Source organism: Protopterus annectens, chromosome 3.part0 (genome assembly GCF_019279795.1).
Source record: "Protopterus annectens isolate FY-2018-M chromosome 3.part0, PAN1.0, whole genome shotgun sequence".
Lineage (NCBI taxonomy): Eukaryota > Metazoa > Chordata > Ceratodontiformes > Protopteridae > Protopterus > Protopterus annectens.
Genome location: NC_056731.1, coordinates 862,093,178 through 862,116,570, shown reverse-complemented (window position 1 = coordinate 862,116,570; position 23,393 = coordinate 862,093,178). Strand labels below are relative to the sequence as shown.

Sequence of the window (23,393 nt, the reverse complement as noted above, 5' to 3'; positions counted from 1 at the left end):
ACACACACACACACACACACACACACACACACACACACACACACACACACACACACACACAGTTGCCATTTCTGGGATTAGAACTCCTACCTAACTAGTTTATTACACTACAGCAGTACGCAGGTATAGGATGCGCCATGGAGATTACTGGGCTACAACTTTCCAAAAGGTGTATTTCACAGTGTATGACATCAGCAGCCTTTACAAAGTGCGGCATTTGAATTGTAGTGAATGTGACTAGCCTAAAAAGCATTGCTGTCTACACAGACAGAGACACACACACACATACACACACACACACACGCACACACACACACACACACACACACACACACACACACACACACACACACAGTTGCCATGTCTGGGATTAGAACTCCTACCTAACTAGTTTATCACACTACAGCAGTACGCAGTTCTAGGAAGCGCCATGGAGATTACTGGCCTACACCTTTCACAAGGGTGTATTTCAAAGTGGATGACCTCAGCAGGCTTGTCATAGTATAGCTATGGGGAGGGCAGTGTGTGTGCATGGGCCATAACCCATTCATCTAGATGTTGACTCACCACATGCGGGCACGCACAGGGTTATATTCCACAGGTACGTGTATACAGCTGCTAGATGACTACTTCCTTGTACAGTCATGTTGCACAGGTAGCACTTACACCACATAGTCCGTCATGCTGACAGATACCAGTGGCTAAGGTCAAAAGTGAGTGACATCTGAACCTCATGTGGTTGTAGCCATTTGGCTGTGTGCTGTGTGGGACAGGCTTCATAATGGATGTCCCCTTATGACAGTCACTCTATTTCACACATCTGTGTACTTCTACTTTTGGCTTCTTATAGTGTGTGTCCTTGGATATATGCCTGCAATCCGATCCAGTGTGTGTGCAAAGCATGAGTGCTACATACTGAGGAGTGTCTGCACTAACATCTGCAAATGCCAGATATGTCTGGTCCACTGTTGTTTACAGACATGGCCTTCATTTGTTTAAGTGTGTGAGCATGCCCAGTATGACCTTCTGGTATGTTGTTGAATGACATTGCCCTCATTTCTCTACGTGTGTGAGCATGCCCAGTATGCCCTTCTGTATTGAATGTGTGGATCGATTCCAGGTAGTTTGTACTGCAGTGCAGACATTTGTGTTGCATACCTACAGGTAGCATACTGTTTCTGCAGGGTATCCATCAATAATATGGCAATATGGGGACAAACTGTGCAGGGGATAGTGTGTACTGTAGGTGATTGTGTCTGTGCTGCTTCAGCTGCATGGTACTGCTGTTAGCAAAGATATTCAGACATGTGTACTGTTATACACAGTGATGTTTTCTGTCCTCATGTACTGTTAGGTGGACATTCTTGCTCACATTTATGACTTGTGGGAAAAGGGAGACTGCAGCTGTGTCCAGTATTTTGGGCAGACACCTATGTATTCATGGTAAGTTATGCCATTCTGGAGGGGGAGCTGCAGACACTTGGTGCTGGGTTTGTGTATCCTGTTCAGCACCTTGGTACAGTGTTGGCAGAGGATCCCATACTTGTCCGCCCATCAACATGGCAATATGGCCTTATCTTGCTGTGGCAATGCCTCACAGCTGTACAGATTTGCACATGTTAGCCAGAGGCAGGGGCCATGGCTCAGGACATTTAGTCTATTGTGGTGTACGGGTAGGTGTGTAGCCACCCATTTATGTGTTTGCAGCCAGGGATAGTGTGCTCACAGCTTGGTGTCGGACCCTGCACATTCCATGCTGCCCATGCTCCCACACCCCCCTCTGTTATTCTAACCTCTTCCATACATTATGCATACATTCTGTGATACTTTCCATAAGGGTATCACCACATCACAGGTGTGTGTTAGTGTTAATCCACAGTTCATGCAGTGGGACATGGTGGACATGTTACTGTGGTTTGTCCACATGGCCTTGCATATGGCTTAAATAGAGAGTGTGTTATGTTGTTATTTGAGTGTGCATGATATAACATGCATTGGCAGTACGTGTGAGACACGGGCCTTTGGCAGGTGGCTGTGGGGCATTAGGTGTTGATGCAGGCCAGATGTGGCAGGCCATTGCATTCTGTCAGTCCTACAGTCCCAGACCACCATACACTATATTCCCCTGGGGTGACAGGGTAGATGTGATAGTTGTTCATGCTAATACCTTCTGTCATTCTTGATCAGGTGGTATGGATGCTGGTGGGGGGCACACCTGACTGTTACTACATTTCTACACAGAATTGGGGGGGCACACCTGACTGTTACTACATTTCTACACAGGATTGGGGGGCACACCTGACTGTTTCTACATTTCTACACAGGATTGGGAGGCGCACCTTACTGTACCTACATATCTACATAGGATGGGGGGCACAACTGGCACATGCACACATTTGCTATGACTGTACTTTTATGTCAGTTACTCTATTTCATTCTGTATTCTAACCTGTCATACTGACTAGAGGCATATCAGTGTACTACCGGTCTTAGCTTTGGGTGCCCTACATATTAGTGTCTGACTTCCTACCCTTCAGAACCAACATTCCACTGCCTGACCTGCTGTAGTCTGTCTGTGTAGGCCTGGGGGGAGGTTACCCATAGGCATCATTCAGAGGCCATAACATAGGGTCGGTTTGGGTTTGTCTACACCTGTCCTGCTGGCTGGAATGTTGTTGGGTATGTGAACCTCCCTGACTGGCATGTGTGAGTCATATGGACACACGTCGCCCAGCACATTTCCTGCAGTGGGTTTTGTCACCCTGTGTAGTACTGGCTATTATGGTGACTCCAGTATGTGTTACAGATGTCATGGTGCCACTATGGGTGTCTGCTATCTGCTGCCATAACATTCAGCCACCCAATTCCCTTGCATGCTCACATCCATACCATAGATACAGGTAACGACACATTTTACTCCATTTGGCAATTGGTAGGTTGATTGACTTCCTTGTGGTTGTGCCAGGATTGAGGATGGTGCTGGAGGGCTGCCTATGTCGGATGCACATAGTACACTCCCTCTACATGATTGAGCACATCCCTTTTACTGTATGTGCGAGTCAAAGAGAGGTGTCATTCCCTGGGTCCCTACTGTGTCAGTGTATGTGCTCTGCTTTGTCTCTTTGCCACGGCCTCGGCATACTGGGCACGCCTCCATCTGCCTACTGGGGCGGGCTCAGGTTGTTCCTCCTCCGAGTCACTCTGTGCCTGTGCAGGCCTTGGCATTGGTGGGGGGGGTTGTGTGGCCCTTCCCCGTGCTGTTCCTGCTGCAGCTGTTTCTGCAGGATCATATTGTGTAGCATAGCACATACCATAACAATTTGGGTACATGTAGCTGGTGAGTGCTGCAAGGCTCCACCGGATGTGTCCAGACACTGGAACCGTGAATTGAGCATCCCAAACACATGCTCTATTATAAGTCTGGTCTGTGCGTGCGCCTTATTATGGTGTTCTTGTTCAGGTGTGTGTGCATTTCTGATGGTTGTCATCAGCCACGGCTCCAGTGTGTAACCAGCATCCTCCATTAGGTGACCGTAGGGGATGTCCCCATTGGCAAATCTCTGGTACAGTTGCGTCAGATGCCAAATGTGGGAATTGTGATAGCTTCCAGAGCAGCCAGCACACACATTCATTATAATGCCCTGGGCATCGCAGTCGACCTGGCAGTTGATGTAGGGGATGCCCCTATGGTTGACGTAGGCCTTACCCTGATCACCGTGTGGTGCTTTGATGCATATGTGCGTGCAGTCTATAGCACCCACTACCTCAAGGTATTCTGCATATTGCTGGCCAACACCTCACGGGTGTTGTGAAAATATATATGCTCACCTGCATGTGCTGATATGGCATCCAGGAACTGGTGGAATACTCTGGATGCTGATGCCTGTGAGATCCCCATGATATCCCCAGTTGATCTTTGGGAGGTACCTGTGACTAGTATTCCTAGGCCTACACATACCTAGGTATCCATTGGGATGGGTTCCCCTTGATCAGTTTGGTGTGTCAGGCATGGCTGGCACAGCTCAACAATTTGCTGTAGGAGGTCCCTGTCCACCCTATAGCGCTCCACTATCTCTAGTTCATGTAGCCTCTGGTAGATTACCCTGGGTCTGTACACACTTCTCCGTCTCCTCACTGTGGGTTTATCAGCAGCATTCGCATCCTCACCACCCACAGCCTCTTGCACATGTTCTATGTTGCCTGCTGCAGCCCCTCTCATTTTGTAGGTTTGTTTGTTAAAAGTTCCCCACTTGTATACACCCGTGATGTAGAATATGGGAAAAAACAGAGGGGAATGTGTTTGCATAGTTTATAGTAGTGTTCTGGGCTGGGCTGGTTTGCTGCTTGTGTAATTGGCTGATTCTGATATTCACCTGCCAGCTATGCTTCTTGATTACCTTCCTACTGCTGTTTTCCCTTCCCATTACCTTCCTGTTTAAGCCAGGGCACCCCGCACAAACAGAGTGCTCAAATGTGCACAGTACTGCTAGTTCCTGGTTTAACTTTTTTTTCCTTCCTTTAAATCACCTTATTAGGCAATGTAAAGAGTGCTAGGAAGATTCAGACATACCCCCTAGCTTAGCTGTGCTAAGCTAGGAGCAAACCCGAACCACAGGGCTCCAATCCACTTATAGTATGCCTGACACCCCCCCCCCCCCATGATGTAAGCTAACTCCTAGGCTTGCACCAAGCTATTCCTACTCTTACACTGTTGGACCTGACTAGCATGCTGGGGAAAACTGGGATTCACTATCATTCCCCTCATTTGCATAGGATTGTTTGCTAATGCATAGTTACATGTCTCACACTGAGCCTCCCCCCTTAGCAACCACTACTCACTGGCCATGTTGTCTTCTCTCTGACATTGACTTGCATGGCAGAATAGTGATTTTAGTTAGAATGCTTATTTTAGGTTTATTTTGTTATTTTCCCCCTGATCCCGTTTGCGCGCTGCTGCCCTACGCTTAAACAGCTGAGATCAGCTAAAAAAAAATAAAAGTTGATTTTTTTTTATTTTTTATGTTGTTTGCAATGCCAGTGGCCTTATACTTGGCCATTGACATGCGTCCTGACTGATATGCAGCCTTTATTTGGAGCTGTCACGGCTCCGTTTTGGATTTTGCAGAAATGTACTCGGATACTAACCGAATACATTTCTGCAGATTGCACTAGTCCTGCACAGCCGGTTTCCAGCTTCCTGGATTGCAAATTCACCTCATTTGCATGGATTTCTCCTGCAAATGGGGTGATTTGCATACAGGGGCTTAGTCCATGCAGGACTTGTGCAGGAGCGCTCGTACGCACCCCTGCAGGCTGTTCCTGGATTGCACGGCAGACATATTGCTTGCTAGAGCTCCTGCATTGATCCTGCACGCCATGCAAGGCATACAGAATCCAGGGGTGAGACAAAAATTTATGGACTTACAAAAGGTGTATGTATAGAACTGAAATAGATTAATTTGTAGAAGGTTTAATTATAGGAACAGAAGAGGTAGTTGAAACAGGATTTTCTGATTATCTTGCAATATGGTTAGAGATAAAAAGGAGTATGTAAAAATAGGCAAAGGAATGAAAACGATAAATGAGAAAGCATGGAATGAAGAAGGAAAAAGATTAGTAATGCAGTTATTGAAAGATCATATTACTGTGAGAACTTTTTATACAAATTGGATTGAATTGTGGATGATGTTTAAGGAAATATATAAAAATGTTTTCAAAGTGGCAATATAATGTGAGAAATGTAGAGAAAGAAAATATAAAAAACATATAATGATGCACTGGAAGATTTAGAATATAATAATAGAAAGTACTTTGACAAAAACAAAATATGTTCAATAAATATAGAAAAAAAATTATTTTTATTTAAGCAAATATATTTTTTACATGAGAAAAGAGAAGTATCAAGTTACGTAAGCAGATTAGTAAAGGAAGATGGTAGTGTAGTGAGAGAAAAAGAAGCATATAAAAGGAGAAATAGAACTCAGGAAAAGATTATGAATAGTGTAGTACAATATGTACAAGAAATGTTTAAAGAAAAAAGAAGGTAGTGAAAATAACATGGAAAGTTAAAATGTTAAGAGAAGAAGATAATAAGGAGTTAGAAAAGGAGATTTCTTTATATGAGCTCGATAAAGTATTAGGACAAATAAACATATATTCGGCAGCAGAACCAGATGGAATAGGGTGTGACGTCCCCACTCTGGGTCAGTAATCAAGGATCCTAAATCCTCTCCACTGACATTGGTGAGGGACATTCACTTGGAACAAAATTGGATACACCCAGTATTTCCAGATGCCGCTCTCTGCATCAAGCAATTTCCCTTAAAAGCACACAGGGAACACACTCAGCCCAGGGTCCCCAGTAAGTCTTCCCACTGGCACAGCGGTAAAGTTAAGTCCTCAGCTGAGTGTCTAACCCAAGTCCTCCACCACTTTCTCTGTGAAACCAGTGCTTCGTGTCCATGCTCCAAGTAGCTGACACACACACTCTTTGAGATTTGATTTGCACATACACGCACACACACACACACACACACACACACACACACACACACACACACGTTTACTAGCTATGCCCCTTTCTGCCCAGACTATAAGGTAGTTACTTCCAGCAGACACTCCCAAGCCAGCTACTCTAAGGCTCGTACAAGTGTATCCAGTTGTACTGAGTGAAATTAATATTAATATGAATGGTAGTTTGACCAGTACAGTAAGGCTTTCAGGAGTGGCCACAGAGTCACCAAACCGATATGAGTACTTTCAAAGGTTAAAATATTCTCTAAAGGACCAGCCACAATGAAAAGTTTAAATATATTTAAAAATAAATAATTAAAGAACATGAAAATACTAAATATCTGTTTACAATAAACACCAGAGTTTCAGCAACAAGAAATATTAAAAATAACATAAGTGGGCAGGTTCATACAGTTACAGAAAAACAATACTTAACTAATCGTAATATATTTTCCTGACTGATCTCAAGAGTTACTATTCCCTGGTGACTTACTAAAGCAAGGCAAGGTGAAGTAGGTGAGTGATCCTTCGATGTCAGCCTACAAAAACAGACTGCCATGAGACTTCAGTCTCAACAACTATTAAAACATTATTTTTGTCCTTGATTACAGAATGACATCACATACATCTGGTCATCTGACTTTTGGTTCTCATGCAACCCCTCATTGCTAGAAACTGCCAGGATTTATCACCTGTGTGTCAAACATATACACACTCACAGCCTTGTTAAGATCTGCTGCAGCTCCTGGAAGTCATAAAACCATAAAATACGTCCACTTTTCCTAAAAGAGCTAATAAACTATACTTCTTATAGATATTGCATCTTTGGCTTCATTCAAAACTGTGAGAGAACATTTTTATGGCCTAAGCCCAGTAATTTCATTTCGTACTATTTTTCAGATTTTGAGATTAACCTCATCTCCACCAGTATCCACTGTTAAAACATATAAATTTAAACAGTTGCACTAATGCATGTACATTTCTTTTTCTGTCCAGGAAGCGACACTGTTGATACATTTTAACACAAGCAACTTTACAAATACATTTTCAACACCATTATCTGTACAAGTCAGTTTGATATTCAAATAACATAAAATTCTTTACTAAATTCCAGATAGCTGTGCTGGCATATGTTACACATCCGGTGCCCTACTTCTACTGGCATAGCTGGCAATACCTTGCATCATCACATCTCTCCCCCCCTTTGAAGACTCATGCTAGTTTTTCAAGTGACCCTTGAGAAATGTTGCATGAGAGGAATGAGCCTATCTGGTAATGCATTAACCCATACCCTGTCTTGAGATCCCATCTGCCTTGACATTGCTGACCCCACTACAGTACTGCACTGTCATATCATATGCTTGCAACCCTAGGCTCCACCATAGTAACTTGGCATTTTGCTGGCTGGCTATGTATAGCCATACATCCTCCTCAGACTCCTTCTGCCTCCTACTGCAAATACTTAGCACAAAGGCCTCCCTATCATGCTAACTTTTCATCATGTTAATGTGGTACAGTTTGTGCCTCTGCCTCCTGCCTAGCAGGTCTACCATGTAGTTAATATTACTGATGTTCCTTACCATTTTGAAAGGTACCTCTCACGCTGCCTGCAGCTTACTGTGTCTGACAGGAATGAGAACCATAACCTGCTGTCCTGCAGTATACTCTCAGGCTCGTGCATTCCTGTTATGCCTGACCTTTTTCTGCTGTTGGGCTCCTGCCAGGTTCTTCTGGGCCAAGCCTCTGATTTCCCTAAGCCTTGTTCTGAGGTTCAGGACATATACCACAACCGACTCCTTGTGGGATTCACACTCACCCTCCTGCTCATCACAACTCAAATCTAAAGGCCCCCTCACCCTATGTCCATACAGCAACTGAAAGGGTGAAAAACCCGTAGATTCCTGGGATGTCTCTCTGTATGCAAACAGCAGATGGAGCAGAAATTTGTCCCACTCTCTTCTAAACTGGTCTACAAATTCCCGTAGCATGGTCTTTAGTGTAGAGTTTAATCTCTTCACAAGACCATTAGTCTGGAGATGGTATGGGTGGTTTTATGTGCGTCACTCCACAGCACTTTCACAGACAAGCCAGCAGGTCTGACATGAAATTGGCACCCCTGTCAGTCAGTATTTCTCTTAGGAAACCTACCCTACTGAAAATCTCTAACAAAGCATTTCCCACCTTCTCTGCCTTGATGGAGGACAGAGTCACCTCTGGGTATCTAGTAGCATAATCTAATGCCACCAGGATATACTTCTTCCCTGTGGAACTTGGGGTACTCAGAAGCCCCACAATATCCATAGCTACCCTCTGTAACAGCTCCTCGATCACAGGCAAACGCATCAAAGGAGCCTTGACCTTGTCTCCTTCCTTGCTTACTTTTTGGGACTGCTCACAGGTCCTGCAGTACCCTGTTACATCCCTTGCAATCCCAGGCCAGTAAAGTTTCTGCATAATACATCTCTTGGTATGCATTATGCCCATATGACCTGTAAAAGGAATGTTATGGGCTATGGCTAGAAGTGCCAGATGGTAGGCTGTAGGCACTACCAACTGCTGTATTACCTCACCCTCTAGCCTTCCATCAGGGTTCCACACTCTGTACAGTAACCCTTTTTTCCAGTAAACAGACTCCCCTTTTCCTTAAGAATCAGGTCCCTCTCTAGCTACCTCCCACAAAACTCTCAGTGTAGGGTCTGAGAGCTGAGCCTGTCTCATGTCTATCTTTGTAACTCTTCCCAGCTCCCCTTCCACAGAAAGTCTGGTATCCTCTGACAGCAATGCCTCACTGTTTGCCTGGGTACTACCACTCTCCTCTGCTCTTGCAGTCACTCTGTCCAAGGAACTTCAGTACCTACCAGCAGTTGTGGCTTATCATCATACTGACTGCTACAGGGTAGATGCCTCCCTGAAATAGCCACCTCACCATCCCTAGATTCAGGTGTAAGGTCTGTTTGGGTCTCTCCAAGGCTACCAGAACCAATGCCTGCCTCCAAGTCTGACTGTGTATAACTGCATGCACACAGGGTACTGCATTATCAAAATCCTTCCCTATCAGGACATCTGCAGGGATATCCTCAAACACACCCATTTGCTTGCTCGTTTTCCACCATTCCAGTCAAGGTGAGCCGTGGCCAAAGGCATTTGGACTGGGTTCCCTCCTGAGGATGACTGGAGTGGACTGCCCAAGCAAGTACTGCTCTCTTTAACCACTGCAGGCTTCAGAATGGTTATGTCAGAGGCTGTGCCTCTCTTGGTAGTGGCCTGTTTTCCATCCACTATGATCGGCTATAAACTTTGATGATAGTTTGGTATCCCTGTTGTCTCCAAACAGCTTATCACTGGTATATTGTTTTTCCCCTTGCTGGCTCCCCCATCTTTTGTTCCCCACCTTGCCTTTGTGGACATCTATATAATGCATGGCCCCACTGGTTACACTTAAAACGTTTAACCCTTAATCCTGAATGTGTACCTGAACTAGTGGCTTTCCCTGTTACTGGTGGACTCTGTTGGGGTGCTTTAGGCTGCCCACCATGGGTTCCCTTATATCCATGTGCAGCACTGGGTATCCCTTTCTTGTGCAGTGATACCCTGCTTGCTAAGTAGAGATCCGCTTTTTTCCCCAGCTCATCTGCAGAGTTACACTCTCGGTCTGCCAAACAGATTCTCATGTCCTCTGGCAAAGTGCTACGGGCTTGTTCCTTTGGCAAAAGGTCTCCCAGCCCTTTAAAAGTGGTGAACTGACACCCACTCACCCACCTATGAAAATAAATGCTTAACTCAGCAATATAATCACACACACTTTCATCTGCCTTGCGTCTATGCACACAAAACATTTTTCTGTAAGCTTCAGGTGTTAACATAAAACATTCAAGTAAACTACATTTGACTTTATCATAATTGAAACAATCAATATCAGACAGTTAAGAAACAGCAGTTACAGCTTTACCATGGAGTAAGAGGTGCAGGAACTGTACCAAGAGCCCTTGGTTAGCATTATAATGTTTACGTACTCTTTCAAATATATGAGTAAAACTATCAAAATTATCACACTCTGTAAGTTGCAGAAGAAATTGACTGGCCTTTATTGCTTCTGGGGATAGGTTATTCCCTTCCCCATTACTTCCATGACACCAGGGGAAGAGTCAATATCTCCTTCTCATGTTGACGCTGCTTCTCCTTTTCTTCAGCCTCCAAACACCACAATCTCTCTGCTGATTCTAATTCCATCTGTTTCTCCTTTTCTTCAGCCTACAAATGCTGCAGTCTCTGTGCTGATTCTAATTCCAAACATTTGGCCTCCAGTTCAAGTCTCTTTAATTCCAGATTGATTTTTAAGTCCTCTGAGGAAAATGTGAATTGTCATGCTTCTGAGGGCTGTACACCCCATCACCAAACTGGCTATCCTCCTGGTTGCTGGTCTGTGCTGCTACTAAGGCTGAAATCATTTCCTCTTTAGTCAGGTTGGTGTGCAGCAGTCCTTTGGCTTCGCACACATTGGCCAACTGGTTCTTTGCCAGCTTGCTATAATACTCTGCTGACATATTTGCCTGATTTCCTGACTAAACTAAACTAACTAATAAATAAATAAATACCACTGCTGTGAAATGAAACTCTGAATGTTTACCTTGTGGCAGTTTAGAATACAGACCTTCAGTGACAACTGCCTACATGCTACAGAAGTTCAATTAATATCCCACCACTGCCACCAATATGTGACGTCCCCACTCTGGGCCAGTAATAAAGGAGTCTGAATCCTCACCACTGACACTGGAGAGGGATGTTCACTTGGAACAAAAATGGATTCACCCAGTATTTCCAGATGCAGCTGCCTGCATCAAACATAATTTCCCTTAAGAGCACACAGGGAAGACACTCAGCTTGGGTCTGGGTTTCTCTGTCTGCCTCTCACCAGGTCCGCAGTAAGGCTTCCCACTGGCACAGCTCCAGATTTAAGTCCTCAGCCAAATGTACAACCCAAGTCCTCCACCAGTCTCTCTGTGAAACCTGTGCTTCGTGCTCCTGCTCCAAGTAGTGGACACACACACTCTTTGAAATTTGATTTTGGCAAACACACACACACACACACACACACACACACACACACACGCGGGCGCCTGGGAAAGACTGGCACAGGTTTACTAGCCATTCCATCTTCTAACCAGACTATAAGGTAATTACATCCAGCAGACACTCCCAAGCAAGCTACTCTAAGGTCTTACAAGGGTACTCGATTATAAGGAGCAAAATTAATATTGCTATGAATGGTAGTTTGACCAATGCACTAAGGCTTTCAAGAGAGGCCATAGAGTCTCCAAACAGATATGAGTACTCTCAAAGGTTAAAATATTCTCTAAAGGACCAACCACAATGGAAAGTTTAAATATATTTAATAATAAATAATTAAGGAACTTGAAAATACTGTATATCTAGTTACAATAAACACCAGAGATTCAGTCACAGAAGATATTAAAAATGACACAGGTGGACAGGTTCATACAGTTACAGAAAAACAATACTTAACTAATCTCACTATATTTTCCTGACTAATTTCAAGAGTTGCTATTTCTTAGAGCAAGGCAAGATGAAGTATGTGAGTGATTTTTTGATGTCACGTTCCAAAAACAGACTGCAATGAGACTTCAGTCTGAACTACTATTAAAGCATTATTTTTGTCCTAGATTACAAAATGACATCACATACATCTGGGTATGTCATTTCTGGTGCCCATGTACCCCCCCCCCTTGTTGGAAACTGCCTGGATTTAGCACCTAGATTACATCTTTATGGCCTAGGCCCAGTAATTTAATCTTTTACTATTTTTCAAAGTTTGAGATTAACCTCTTCTCTTCCAATATCCTCTGTTAAGACATATACATTTAGTAGTTAAAATAATGCATATACATTTCTTTTTCTGTCCAGCAGAGCACACTGTTGATAATTTTTTAACACAAGCAACTTTACAAATACATTTTCAATACAAGCATCTGTATAAATCAGTTTTATATTCGAATAACATATAATTCTTACTAAATACCAGCTAGCGCTGCTGGCATATGTTATGCAGCCACTGCCATACTTCCCCTGGCATAGCTGGCAATACCTTGCATCATCAGATAGGGTATGGAATGTATATAAATTTAATGGATTGGCAAAAAAATTATTTTTTTAAAGATTTTTGACTGAATGGTTAAATGAAGATTTTATTTATAAAAAGTTATATAGTGGAGCAGTTACATGCCTATGAAAGAAGCAATATAGAAGACAAAAAACTGGAGACTGATAGTATTGAATATAAATCATTATAAGATCTTTATGAAAATAATAGAACAGAGATTTAAAATAAAATGGAAAATATGGAAGATAGTATAGATAGTATAAAGGGGAAGGGCTGTCAAAAATTATTAATGATAGGGGAATTGTAGATGATAGTATGAATAGAATATAAAAAGTGAAAATCGTGATAGGAGACCTTAATAAGGCATTTGATACAATTGGGCATGAAATCTTATGGGTAATAAAAAAGAACATAATATTATAAGTGAGAAGATTAGAAACTTATGATTGTCAGCATATAGTAATTATAAAGTAAAAATAGTTGTAAATGTCTGGCTCTGCTAAGATGTGCATTTGAAGAGTGATATAAGACAGGGGTGTCCAATGAGTTATAAACTCTTTGCATTAGTTATGAATGTGATAGTATGTGAAATAAATTACAACATACGAAATTAAGCCGGTGAGGTATATAACAGCTGAAGGGTTATTAATTCTAGCCCTGTCAACGTACGCAGATGACATTATAATAATTGCACAATAATTGCAGAAATCCGCATTTGGATAAAAGAGGTAACAGTTTGCACAAATGAGTGTCTAGAGATGATAGGGAAGGCTTTAAATAAAGAGAAAAGTAAAGGTTTAGGTGATGTAGTAAAGAAAGGGAACATATATTTTACAGTAAATAAAATTTCTGTGTTAGGTATAAAATTTGGGAATAAAGATGTAAGTAGAATTCAGTGGGAAAAAAGCAATATAAGAAATAAAGCCTGTCTTTTCTGGAGAACATATAAATTATCATTTGTTAAAAAAAAAGGCTTATTTGAAAAATTCAGTACTGATGGAAAAATAGCATACTTAGCAAGTGTATTTATGTTGTCAACAGTATTTGAAAAATAATTATTGCAGATATTTTTTTTTTATTTATATGGGGTTCTAGATTAAACCTTCTAAAAAGATGATGGTTATGGAAAAAGAATCGGGGGTCTAATAGGGCTGAAAATTTAGTATGAGTGTAACGAAAATTATTAATATGTATAAATATATTTGTATATCTATATATTTGTACATTTGTGAATACTTGTAAATATGTAAATATGCTGTAAATAATAGTTATTTTTGTATATAAAGGACCCCTACACTTTTTAGGAGGTGCCATGGGAAGTTTTGCATCCTCCTGAGCTATCACTAACTCAGGCAGATTCAGTTTAACATCTCATCCAAAGAATGGCAGAATTACAAGTGCAGCAACCACTTTATACTTCACTGTCAGTACTGGAAATTAATCCATGCATCAGAGTGGGAGTAGGACATTGCAGTTCCCCCTGAGACCCATTTGGCCTGCCTTTACATAATTAACAAATTAATATGTGAACTATTGCCTCTGTTCAGTATGAGTTGCTGAGTACAGATAGCACCCCCCCAATCTGAAATGAACATGAGATGAAAGGAAAAAGCTTAATGTATGGATCATAGGATCATAGTTACTAGGCTAATGGCCCTAGGGTCCTTACAAGCCTAGCCAAGTTCTACCCTAATTTACATGATCGGTACCTATTGCCCCTGTCCAAGAGTAACATAGATGGAACCCCCAGGGTGAATTTAAGGTTACCCATCCAATTGTCCAGATTGCATCTGAAGAGAGCCAGCTTTGTTTAAGATGAATTGGGAGTTTGTTCCAAAGGTGTGGTAACCTCTGGGAGACACATCTGTTCCTCCAGCAGGTTCTATTAATGTCACATACCAGGTTAAGGTCTTTAGAGTGAGTAACCCATGTACTCTTTGACTTGCAGATATGCAGCATTTCCAATAAAGCAGGGTCAGAGATTGCCTTATATTTCTGAGTAGTCTGTATGAAACAGAATAAAGTGACAGTAATTTCAGATGATCCACATAGGACAGATGCTGAATACCTTGAATTTACCTTGTAAGGAACCTTTCTGGTCTCTCCGGTTGCTGCAAGTCCGTGGAAAGGTACATACCAAGGGGGTGTCATACTCAATTATTGGCCTGATGAGGAGAGATGAGCAATATAGAATGCCCTTCTTACCACTGTGGAGACACAGTGGTCAAAGGCAAGGCTGCTGTCAACCAGTGTGCCCAGGTTTGTCACCACTGACTGTGTACTTAGGGTGTTGCTATTGATGTGATTGTTAGCAGGAACATCACTCTTACTGAAAGAGATGATAATACATTTTTTTGCATTACGTTTAAGGCCATGACTGTGAAACTAACCATCTGTTTGTGTAATACCCTCTTGTAGGATGTTGACATCATTTGGAGATTCTGTGACCGCTCCCAGTTTGCAGTCATCAGCAAACTTTGTCAGCCACAGACCTTTCGTTTTTTGCTTGTAGTTCGGTGAAATATATTCCAAATAGTAGAGGTCCCAGGACTGATCCCTGTGGAACACCACTGGTTACAGGTCTGCTGTTGGAAGTGGATTCCCTATTTTGACTATATGTGTTCTATCAGTGAGCCAGTTGGTCACCCATCTAACGATATAAGGATTGATACCTGACTGGGTAAGTTTGTCAGTAATGCCTGAATGGGTGATAGTGTCAAAAACCTTGGTAGCTTGTATGCACAGATTTCCCCATGTCCAGGGCCTTGGTGACTGTCTCAAAGAAGTCTACGAGGTTTAACAGGCATGATCTCCATTTGACAAATCTAAACTGAGTAGGGTCAAGTGTTTGGAGCTTACCTATATCTTTGTTGATAAGGTCCATGATGATTCTCTCCATGGCCTTGCAGATAAGGCTAGTCAGGCTAATAGGTCTGCAGTTCCCGGGGTCAGTGGAAGCACCACCTTTGTGCAAGGGAATAACTGTGGTTATTTTCCATTCAGCTGGGACAAAGCCAGTGCTTAGACTATGACTGAAAAGAGTACACAATGGTGTTGCTAATTCTTGTTGGAGCCCATGTAGGACACAGCCTGGGATGTTATCAGGTCCCATAGATGCTGTGTTTTTGGCTGTAGAGAGGGCATTTGCGACCTGCTCTTTAGAAATACAAGGTAGGTGACAGGTGGTAGGGATGTCATGGAGTATGTGTAGTGGGGACATGGGAGTGAAGTTTTCACAAAACCTGTCAACCAACAGGTTAGCTCTGTCCAGATGCCTAGTATATGTGATATCATTAACTACCAGTTTGGCACAAATCTGATCCTTTCTTTTTCGGTTACGGACGTAACTAAAGAATGCTTTATGGTTGTCCTTAGCTGAGGAAGCTAATTTGAATTTGTAGTTTGCTTTGGAGGACTTCAGAAGAAGTCTTATTTGCTTGTTTAAGCTGAGGAGGTAGTGTTTCCAGTTTAGGAGGTCTCGCTCCCTCTTACTCTTAGACAGCAATTTCTTCCTCTTATTGTAACGCTTGTTAATGGCAGTTGTCCACCAGACAGGTTTGCTATTCCTTGTGGAGCTTGTTTTGGTCCTGTCAGGTACGGCTGAGTCAATGCAGTTATACAGATGTTTGTATGAAGCACTGGTGTTGAACTTGGCATAGTTGCTAGTTCCATCTGAGTGGGGAAGTGCAGTGAAGCTATTTATACCATCCCGTAAAAGGCTATAATCTGCTTTGGAAATGTTTTTTAGTTTAGTTGCTGCTAGGTGTGTCAGGTGTGATTGTTATTTCGAATGAGACTGATTTGTGGAGAAATCTCACTGGGGAAGACCTCACAGTAGGGGTGCTACAGTGGTCCACCATATTGGTAAGCACCAGATCCAAGATGTTGACATCCCTTGTTAGGAGGGTGTCAACCATCTGGTCCAGGCCATTGGAGTTAATGAAGTCGAGGAACCATTGGGCAAGTGAATTTGAGCACGAGTAATTTACCCAGTCAATGGATGGGTAGTTAAAGTCACCCAAAACCATGTTGTTCAGGTGTATCTTGATAGACTCAAGTGTAAACGTATAGGCAGAGTGGGTGTCTTGATTCATTGACATGGCCCCTGTAGCTGGCAATGACTTGAATAGGTGTCCTACCATCAGTTAATTGTACCTGAAGTATCTCCAGGAAATCATACTGTTTAACCTATCTGGAGGTGTATTTATCTTTAATGAATATTGATACACCACGGCCTTTAGTTTTCACACCTTCGATTTGTGGTCAGAATGTGTGGAAGGAGGTGTAACCCGGTATGGCTGGGGTTTTCCCCACAGCCTTAAACCAGGTCTCCATGACTACACAAATGTCTGCATCTTCCAAGGTGATGGGGATGGATTGAGGGAGAGATACTAAAATTACTTTAATTGGGACAGAGTGCTTGGCCTGGATTGCATGTACCTGAGCTACTGATCCAACAAACATAGTTCTTTAGTTGGCAGTTATTCTTTTCACTGCATTACTGTAAGCTAGGTAAGTCAGAGAGGGATACAGCATGATCATAGTGACTATACTGCATATGGGTGGAAAGGAGCAAGGATAGATATGAGGAACCACTTCTCAAACAGTCTAACTTCATTAGTCAACACGGTGATACAGAGAGCACTGAAGAGCCTTACTCAAGACAGATGGGCTGCATGGTGACAGGCAGCATAGATTCATGGTGAATAGATTGTACCTGACTAACATGCTCTAGTATTAAGCTTAGGCAGTAGGGGGCCAGGCAGATACTTCATGAATGTCATGTGCTGTGACTACAACAAAGCTTTCAATGTTATGCCACCTTGAAGGCTACGGAGGAAACTATAAGACATGCACAATGTGGAAAATGCCATATAGGGGGATTAATAAGTGGTTGGAAAGAATACAGAGAACAACCAGGAGGAGAGAACATTCAAAACTTAGGCCACTGACCAGTGGGGTATTTTCAGTCAGATTGCTTTAGCAATGTTTATTTCTGATTTAGCAGGCACAGTTTATAGCATAGTGGGTGTGTTTGCAGTGTTTGCCAAGTTAGAATCGTAAAAGAGAAGAGGAGGCAATCAGGAGACTACCTGGGCAGGGTTTTAACACTACTGAAATTATGGAAGCTCAGATCCAACATTTAGAATTGAAAAGTGCTTTACACTAAATAGAAAAACCCAGAGAGAGACTACTTGATTAAAGGATTCTGATTGGATGGGGAAGGAGATCATCTAAGGACAAATACTGTACCATGAGAGACATTAATTATATGGTTAATTGCAGAATGGCAGTAACATGAGCTAAGCAGATGTGGACATGCTTTTTTGCATGCAGTGGAGTCATAAGACGAGGTGATGCTGCCTGAGACTGCACTTTAATCACTGTATGTACTTCCAGATGCTGTAGCTTAGGAGTGGCATTTGGCTTTAGGGAGGAGAACAGCAGCAGGCAGGCAGTTTGGTCAAGAGTACTGTGTAAGGGGGTGTAAGGAGAGCTTTGACTCCCTAGTGCTACCAAGCCTTGAGGACAGAAGGAATAGTGACACATAGTGCTCACATATACGGTGGTGTAGCAGTTTAGCCAAGAGGGCTAAGGCTAGCCCTTGCTAATGAGCTTTATCCTATAACCCTTGGACTGAGTCTCTCAACTTCCACTTGGTAACTAACTGAGTAAGTCATTTAACAAGACACTGTTCTCAACTTGCACACTGGAAAGAGGCTGTTGTGCCTTCTGAACTTACCTAACAGATAAAACATAATTTAACTGATATGGAAAGTAGATGAAAGATGCCGAAAAGAAGGAAAGAGGTGACTGTGGGCCAAGGAGCGGGTGTTCCACAAACAACTTGGTAGGTACTGCTGTACTGATAGTGAAGGACTTGTCTACAGTACTTTTCTGCACAAGATCATCTCCTGCAGGACTTTGAACAGATAAGTGTCATGCATAAGGGAAAAGAACAAACGGTTCAGCAGTATAGTGGCACTTTGTGATACGCATGGAGGTATTTATGGAGAACCTACTAAATGAACATCTCTTCAGACCAGAACACTATTATTCATTTACAATTTCTATTTCTGTAGTTTTTGCAAAATTTGTTGTAAAACTATATTTATGTGATATAGTTAAATTTTTTGTCTAAACTAAACATTTACAGTAGTCAGATATATCAGTGGCCATATTTTTCATATTATTTACTAGATGTATCTTTTATAGTCCAAGAATGTCAAACCGTTACAATAAATTCTCAGAAAAGCATCAAAAACCATTGCATATGTGGTGTTTCATTCATACAGGTCTGCAAAGTTTCCTTTCTTTTTTGACTGTATGAAGTACAGAAATCATAGGAATAAAATTGCAGTAGCTTTTCTGACACAATTTTCATCTTGCTTAATGCTGGTAAGGGGAGGGGATCAGATGATTGCTGCTGAAAGTTTGCACCTATTCTTTTATCCTGCACCCCCAGTAGCATTTATTTAGGCATGAAATAGTTTACTGCAGGGGATTGTTACATCAGTGTTAATGCTTTCAGTAAAATCAGTTTATTGCTAAATAAGACTTTTTTAGGTCACAGAGCACTTTAGAAAAGACAAACGTACATTCTAAGAAGTAATTGTGTGCATTTTCCTTTATTTTTCAAGGATGGCGGATGTGGCTGCCCTGGAGATGTCGCCAAAGCTTTTGGTAAGGCAAGTAGCTGCTCTGTTTAGTGAAACATATGATGTAAATGTTCCTTGTGTCTTTGCTTTTAAAGGCTCATAATTAACATTCTCCTTCTATTGGTGTTGAAAGTCTGTTTTTGTAAAGATAGTACAAAAACAGACCACATTGCAAAATCTTAATGTGATTTCTGATCCAGAAGCTTTGAAAATGAATTAAAAGAGTACATCTTTTATACCTAGACGTGAAGAAAATCTTGCTCATCTGGTGTGTGTGTGTGTGTGTGTGTGTGTGTGTGTGTGTGTGTGTGTGTGTGTGTGTGTGTGTGTGTGTGTGTGTGTGTGTCAGTGCGCAGACGCCTGTATCTGTGTATAAATGCTTAAAGATTGTCTGATACTGACAGGAATGGTGCTAATATACCATTTGGGGGGAAACAGCTAACACTGCCTGTCATAATAGGATAAAAAACTTTGGATCTCATTAGTATAAAGTTAAACAAAGTACTAATCCTTCATTTTCACAATTCAAGCTAAACATTCAGTTCTATAAAAATACAGAGTCCCAATGTTAAAAATTAACTGATGTGAATGACAGAGACTAGCACGTAATCAAGAGCTGAGGCAGCTACCACACAAGTAGATGGTATATGTTATATCTGTTCCCCATGGGCTAAACATATGCAGGCTAGGGAATTGTTTGTAGTGATTTTGTCAAAGCTTAGACTTCAAGCAGTAGTAAAGTATCAATAATTCCGTAAATATATTAAAGATTGTAAAGCAGAGATACACTGAACCAGAGGTGTTTTTCCTAAGACAAGCATGGGAGCAAACACTGTAATTGATGAAAAGCTTAAAGCAAGTAGTGAGCAACCCTTCTAACATAAGGGTCACTGGTTTCTTTTATTGTATTTTACATTTGATTACCAGGGTAGTACATTGAGCACAACTGACCATTTGCAGGTACCGCCTGGTTGAAATAATTCACAGAAAAGGAAAAAAACACAAGAGAACAGAGAGACAGCAAGCTGTACATATCAAAAACAGAACAAAAAGCAACAATATGTAACAAACACTGCACAGTAGCAATTAATAGATACAGTAACAATTATGAGCGAAATGCAAATTTTACAATTCACATGAATTCAGGTTTACATCGTGGTGGAAATGCTGTGGGGTAATGTGAGTCATGGAAGGGGGTGGGGTAGTTAGGAATTGTTAGTAGCTGAAGAGAGTAATGTTAGAGGGTGAGAGGCCCTTATTTGATGTAGTCTGCCGTGTGGCAGGTACAGTTTGATTTGGTGTGGAGGAATTTTTTAAGTTCAGCTCTGAATGTGTTGAAGAGGGATTTTAGTTCCCTTAGGTGGTTAGGGAGGGATTCCCATATTTTAAGAGCAAATGTGGTTGGTGCTGTGTGGCCTGGTTTGTAGGGGTTAAAGGGGGGTGTCTAGGAGAAGCGTCTCTTGGTTGCAGTGTGTGTCTAGTGTAAAGCTTGGCAGCTAGTGGTGTGAATGAGTTAGTTTGGAGAAATCTGAAGATGAGAGAGCCTAGTAGCAGGTCTGCTCTATGCCACACTGAGGGTGAGACAGCAGTGCTCATGAGAAGGTCAGTTAGTGAAGAAATGACAGATTGTACTTTAGTATCAACTTTTTTATATACTGTTGAGCGATACACAGTAAATACTCCACTTCACAGCTTGACGGCAAGGACAAACCTGATTATGGGCAACAAGTAGGAGAAGAAATCTGGGAGATTTGTGTGGATTTGCAGTGTTCACCTCTGTATTGATTTGGTGGTGCTGTGGTAGCGTTGTCGCCTCACAGTAAGACGTTGTCCTGTTTGATTCTCAGCTAAAGTGTCTTCTGTGTGGAGACATGCGTGAATGGGCGTACCTTCGTTGAAGGTTGTGCGTCAGGGTTGGCAACTTGGCACGTAAAAAATCTACTGCCAATCATTAGCTGACCGGAGTTCCACTGTGGCGACCCCTAACCGGGAAAAGCCGAAAGACACAACAACAACAACCTCTGTATTGATTTTGTTTCTAGTGCTCTAAATGCCTGACAGAAGAGGATGACCTTTGCTTGTGTTGGAATAGTCATAATGCACTCAGCCACTGCTAAATACGTGTCTTTTTAAATATCTTATCACATCTGCTTATTATTTTTACAATTTTAGAACTTCTTAATGGTTGTTCATCCTGTTTGTTCTGATTCCTGCAATCTGACAAGTGATACTGAATGGTTGTTAATAGCAGTTGTCCTGTATTCTGTAGCTTACATGTAGTGGTTATGCAAGCATCCATATTGTACAGTAGTTTTGCTTACTGATATGCCTGTGTTCCTGCTGTCATGTTGGTGCATCTTGTGTGAATAAAACAATGTTTATGTTAACCTCTGCAGTAGAAATGAGCATGTTATTGTGACTTAAATGTGCAGCAATCAAAACAATGTCAGATATCCTAAAAAATGCATTCTTACTGTACATTATTAACAGTGGTTGCCATAACAGGAAGATTAAAATGGCCATGTAGTCCATAATTTCTAAAGATGTTTTTTCATATGTGACAAGTAACTAATGTATTTTTCACTGCATGTCACTGTTTAGGATCGGTGTTCTATCCTAGATTAAGAGTCACAGTGGAAATATAGTTAACTTTTACTTAGTTAAATTGTTTTGCCTTTTTGAGTATCACTGATCCTCAGCACAAGAAGATGAATTATAAATGAAGTAGAAGCTCATGAGGGGTATGTGTTACAAATGACCGTTGTTACATGTGGTTAAAAAAAACAACCAGAGGCCACAGATGACAGCCACCATGAACTTGTTGAATGCACATCCACTAAAGATGTAACATCCAAATACAATCTGTAGAGGTTTGTAGGCCATCAAGTCTCAAACTAAAAAACTCAAATTGTGTGAAATGTTGATGTGCTTAACAGTCATCTAATGCATATGCATGAGAGTTTGTCATTTTAATAAACATCTTAAAATATGGATATATGGATAAGCAGAGTTAAACAGATGGGAGAGCTTTTTGTTTCTTGGCATTTTCTGAAACCCAAGTTGAGCTATTAACCAGAAAAAAATCTTTCCTAAGGTTAGGTGAGTTTTAAAGTACAAAAGGCACATTTAGTCCTAAACTGCTGTTGTAATTCTGTGCCGTTTGCATTCTCCATTTATGGTGTTGCTAATCAGCATATGTAAATATCAGCTCCTTACAATGTACCAGAATCTCATGCAAGAACTTGTATTTGAATTGCACTGTCAACAGATCAAAGATGACTGATTGGCCATCAGAAGAATTGGCAAAGGGGGGGGTGGGGGGGCTACCCGAGAATAAGGAAAATAATGAGAGGGGTGCTAAGTGGACGGCTCATGGCAGACATGGGGAAGTTTTTGTTTGTTTACAGAAGGAGAAGTATATGGTTAGATTAACCTTCATGATGCAGTGCCATTACAAAAGTAGCAGAATTCAAGAATATATGGAACAAACACAAGACACTTCTTATTAGGGAGAGGAATGTATGAATGAATCAGTCAGCGTCACATCTCCCCTAAAACAGGCCACAGGCTAGTAGGACCAGCCTGGTCAACAGAAAAAAATAAGTACATAATTAAATAAATTACCCAACAAGTAAGAATACAGAATCAGATCTAGGAAGCAATCTACTAGCAGTAGGGGTCATTACTAAATTATCATGATGGGAGGAGGATTGTTTTACTGTTCTTACAGGGTGAAAATGCATAGCTGTGACAAGAGGACCAGAACCTCCAAGGAGGAGGAAGTATCTCTGTTTATTAGAAAGAACATATCTGTAAAAGACATTCAGGTATTTCAACAACACCAGTAACATGAATGATTGTGTAGTGGTTATATACAAGTACACCTCAAAGCAAATTGTTGAAAACTTCTGAGTGATTCAATTATTGATATGGTGACAAAAGGAAAAAAGTATCTTAGATATATGTATTTGCAAATTGTATGTATGGACCACACTTGTAATACATTCAGGTTTAAATGAATACAGCCACTCAGTAATCAAAGGTGCTATCAGTTTTCCCTGCTCCATGGCACGAAGGGATGAATCTCGGAGTAGGTGTCAGAT

General features: G+C 41.6%; 1 protein-coding gene across 2 annotated transcripts in view; it reads left to right on the top strand.

Annotated features, from left to right (window-relative positions):
* The window catches only part of GMPR (guanosine monophosphate reductase), a 1,135,646-nt gene that overhangs the window by 966,542 nt on the left and 145,711 nt on the right, over window positions 1–23,393 (top strand). For both annotated transcript variants that reach the window (XM_044065201.1, XM_044065200.1), the window contains exon 7: window positions 19,273–19,315. In XM_044065201.1, the coding sequence (XP_043921136.1) occupies window positions 19,273–19,315 (43 nt within the window). The remainder of the gene's footprint in view (window positions 1–19,272; window positions 19,316–23,393) is intronic.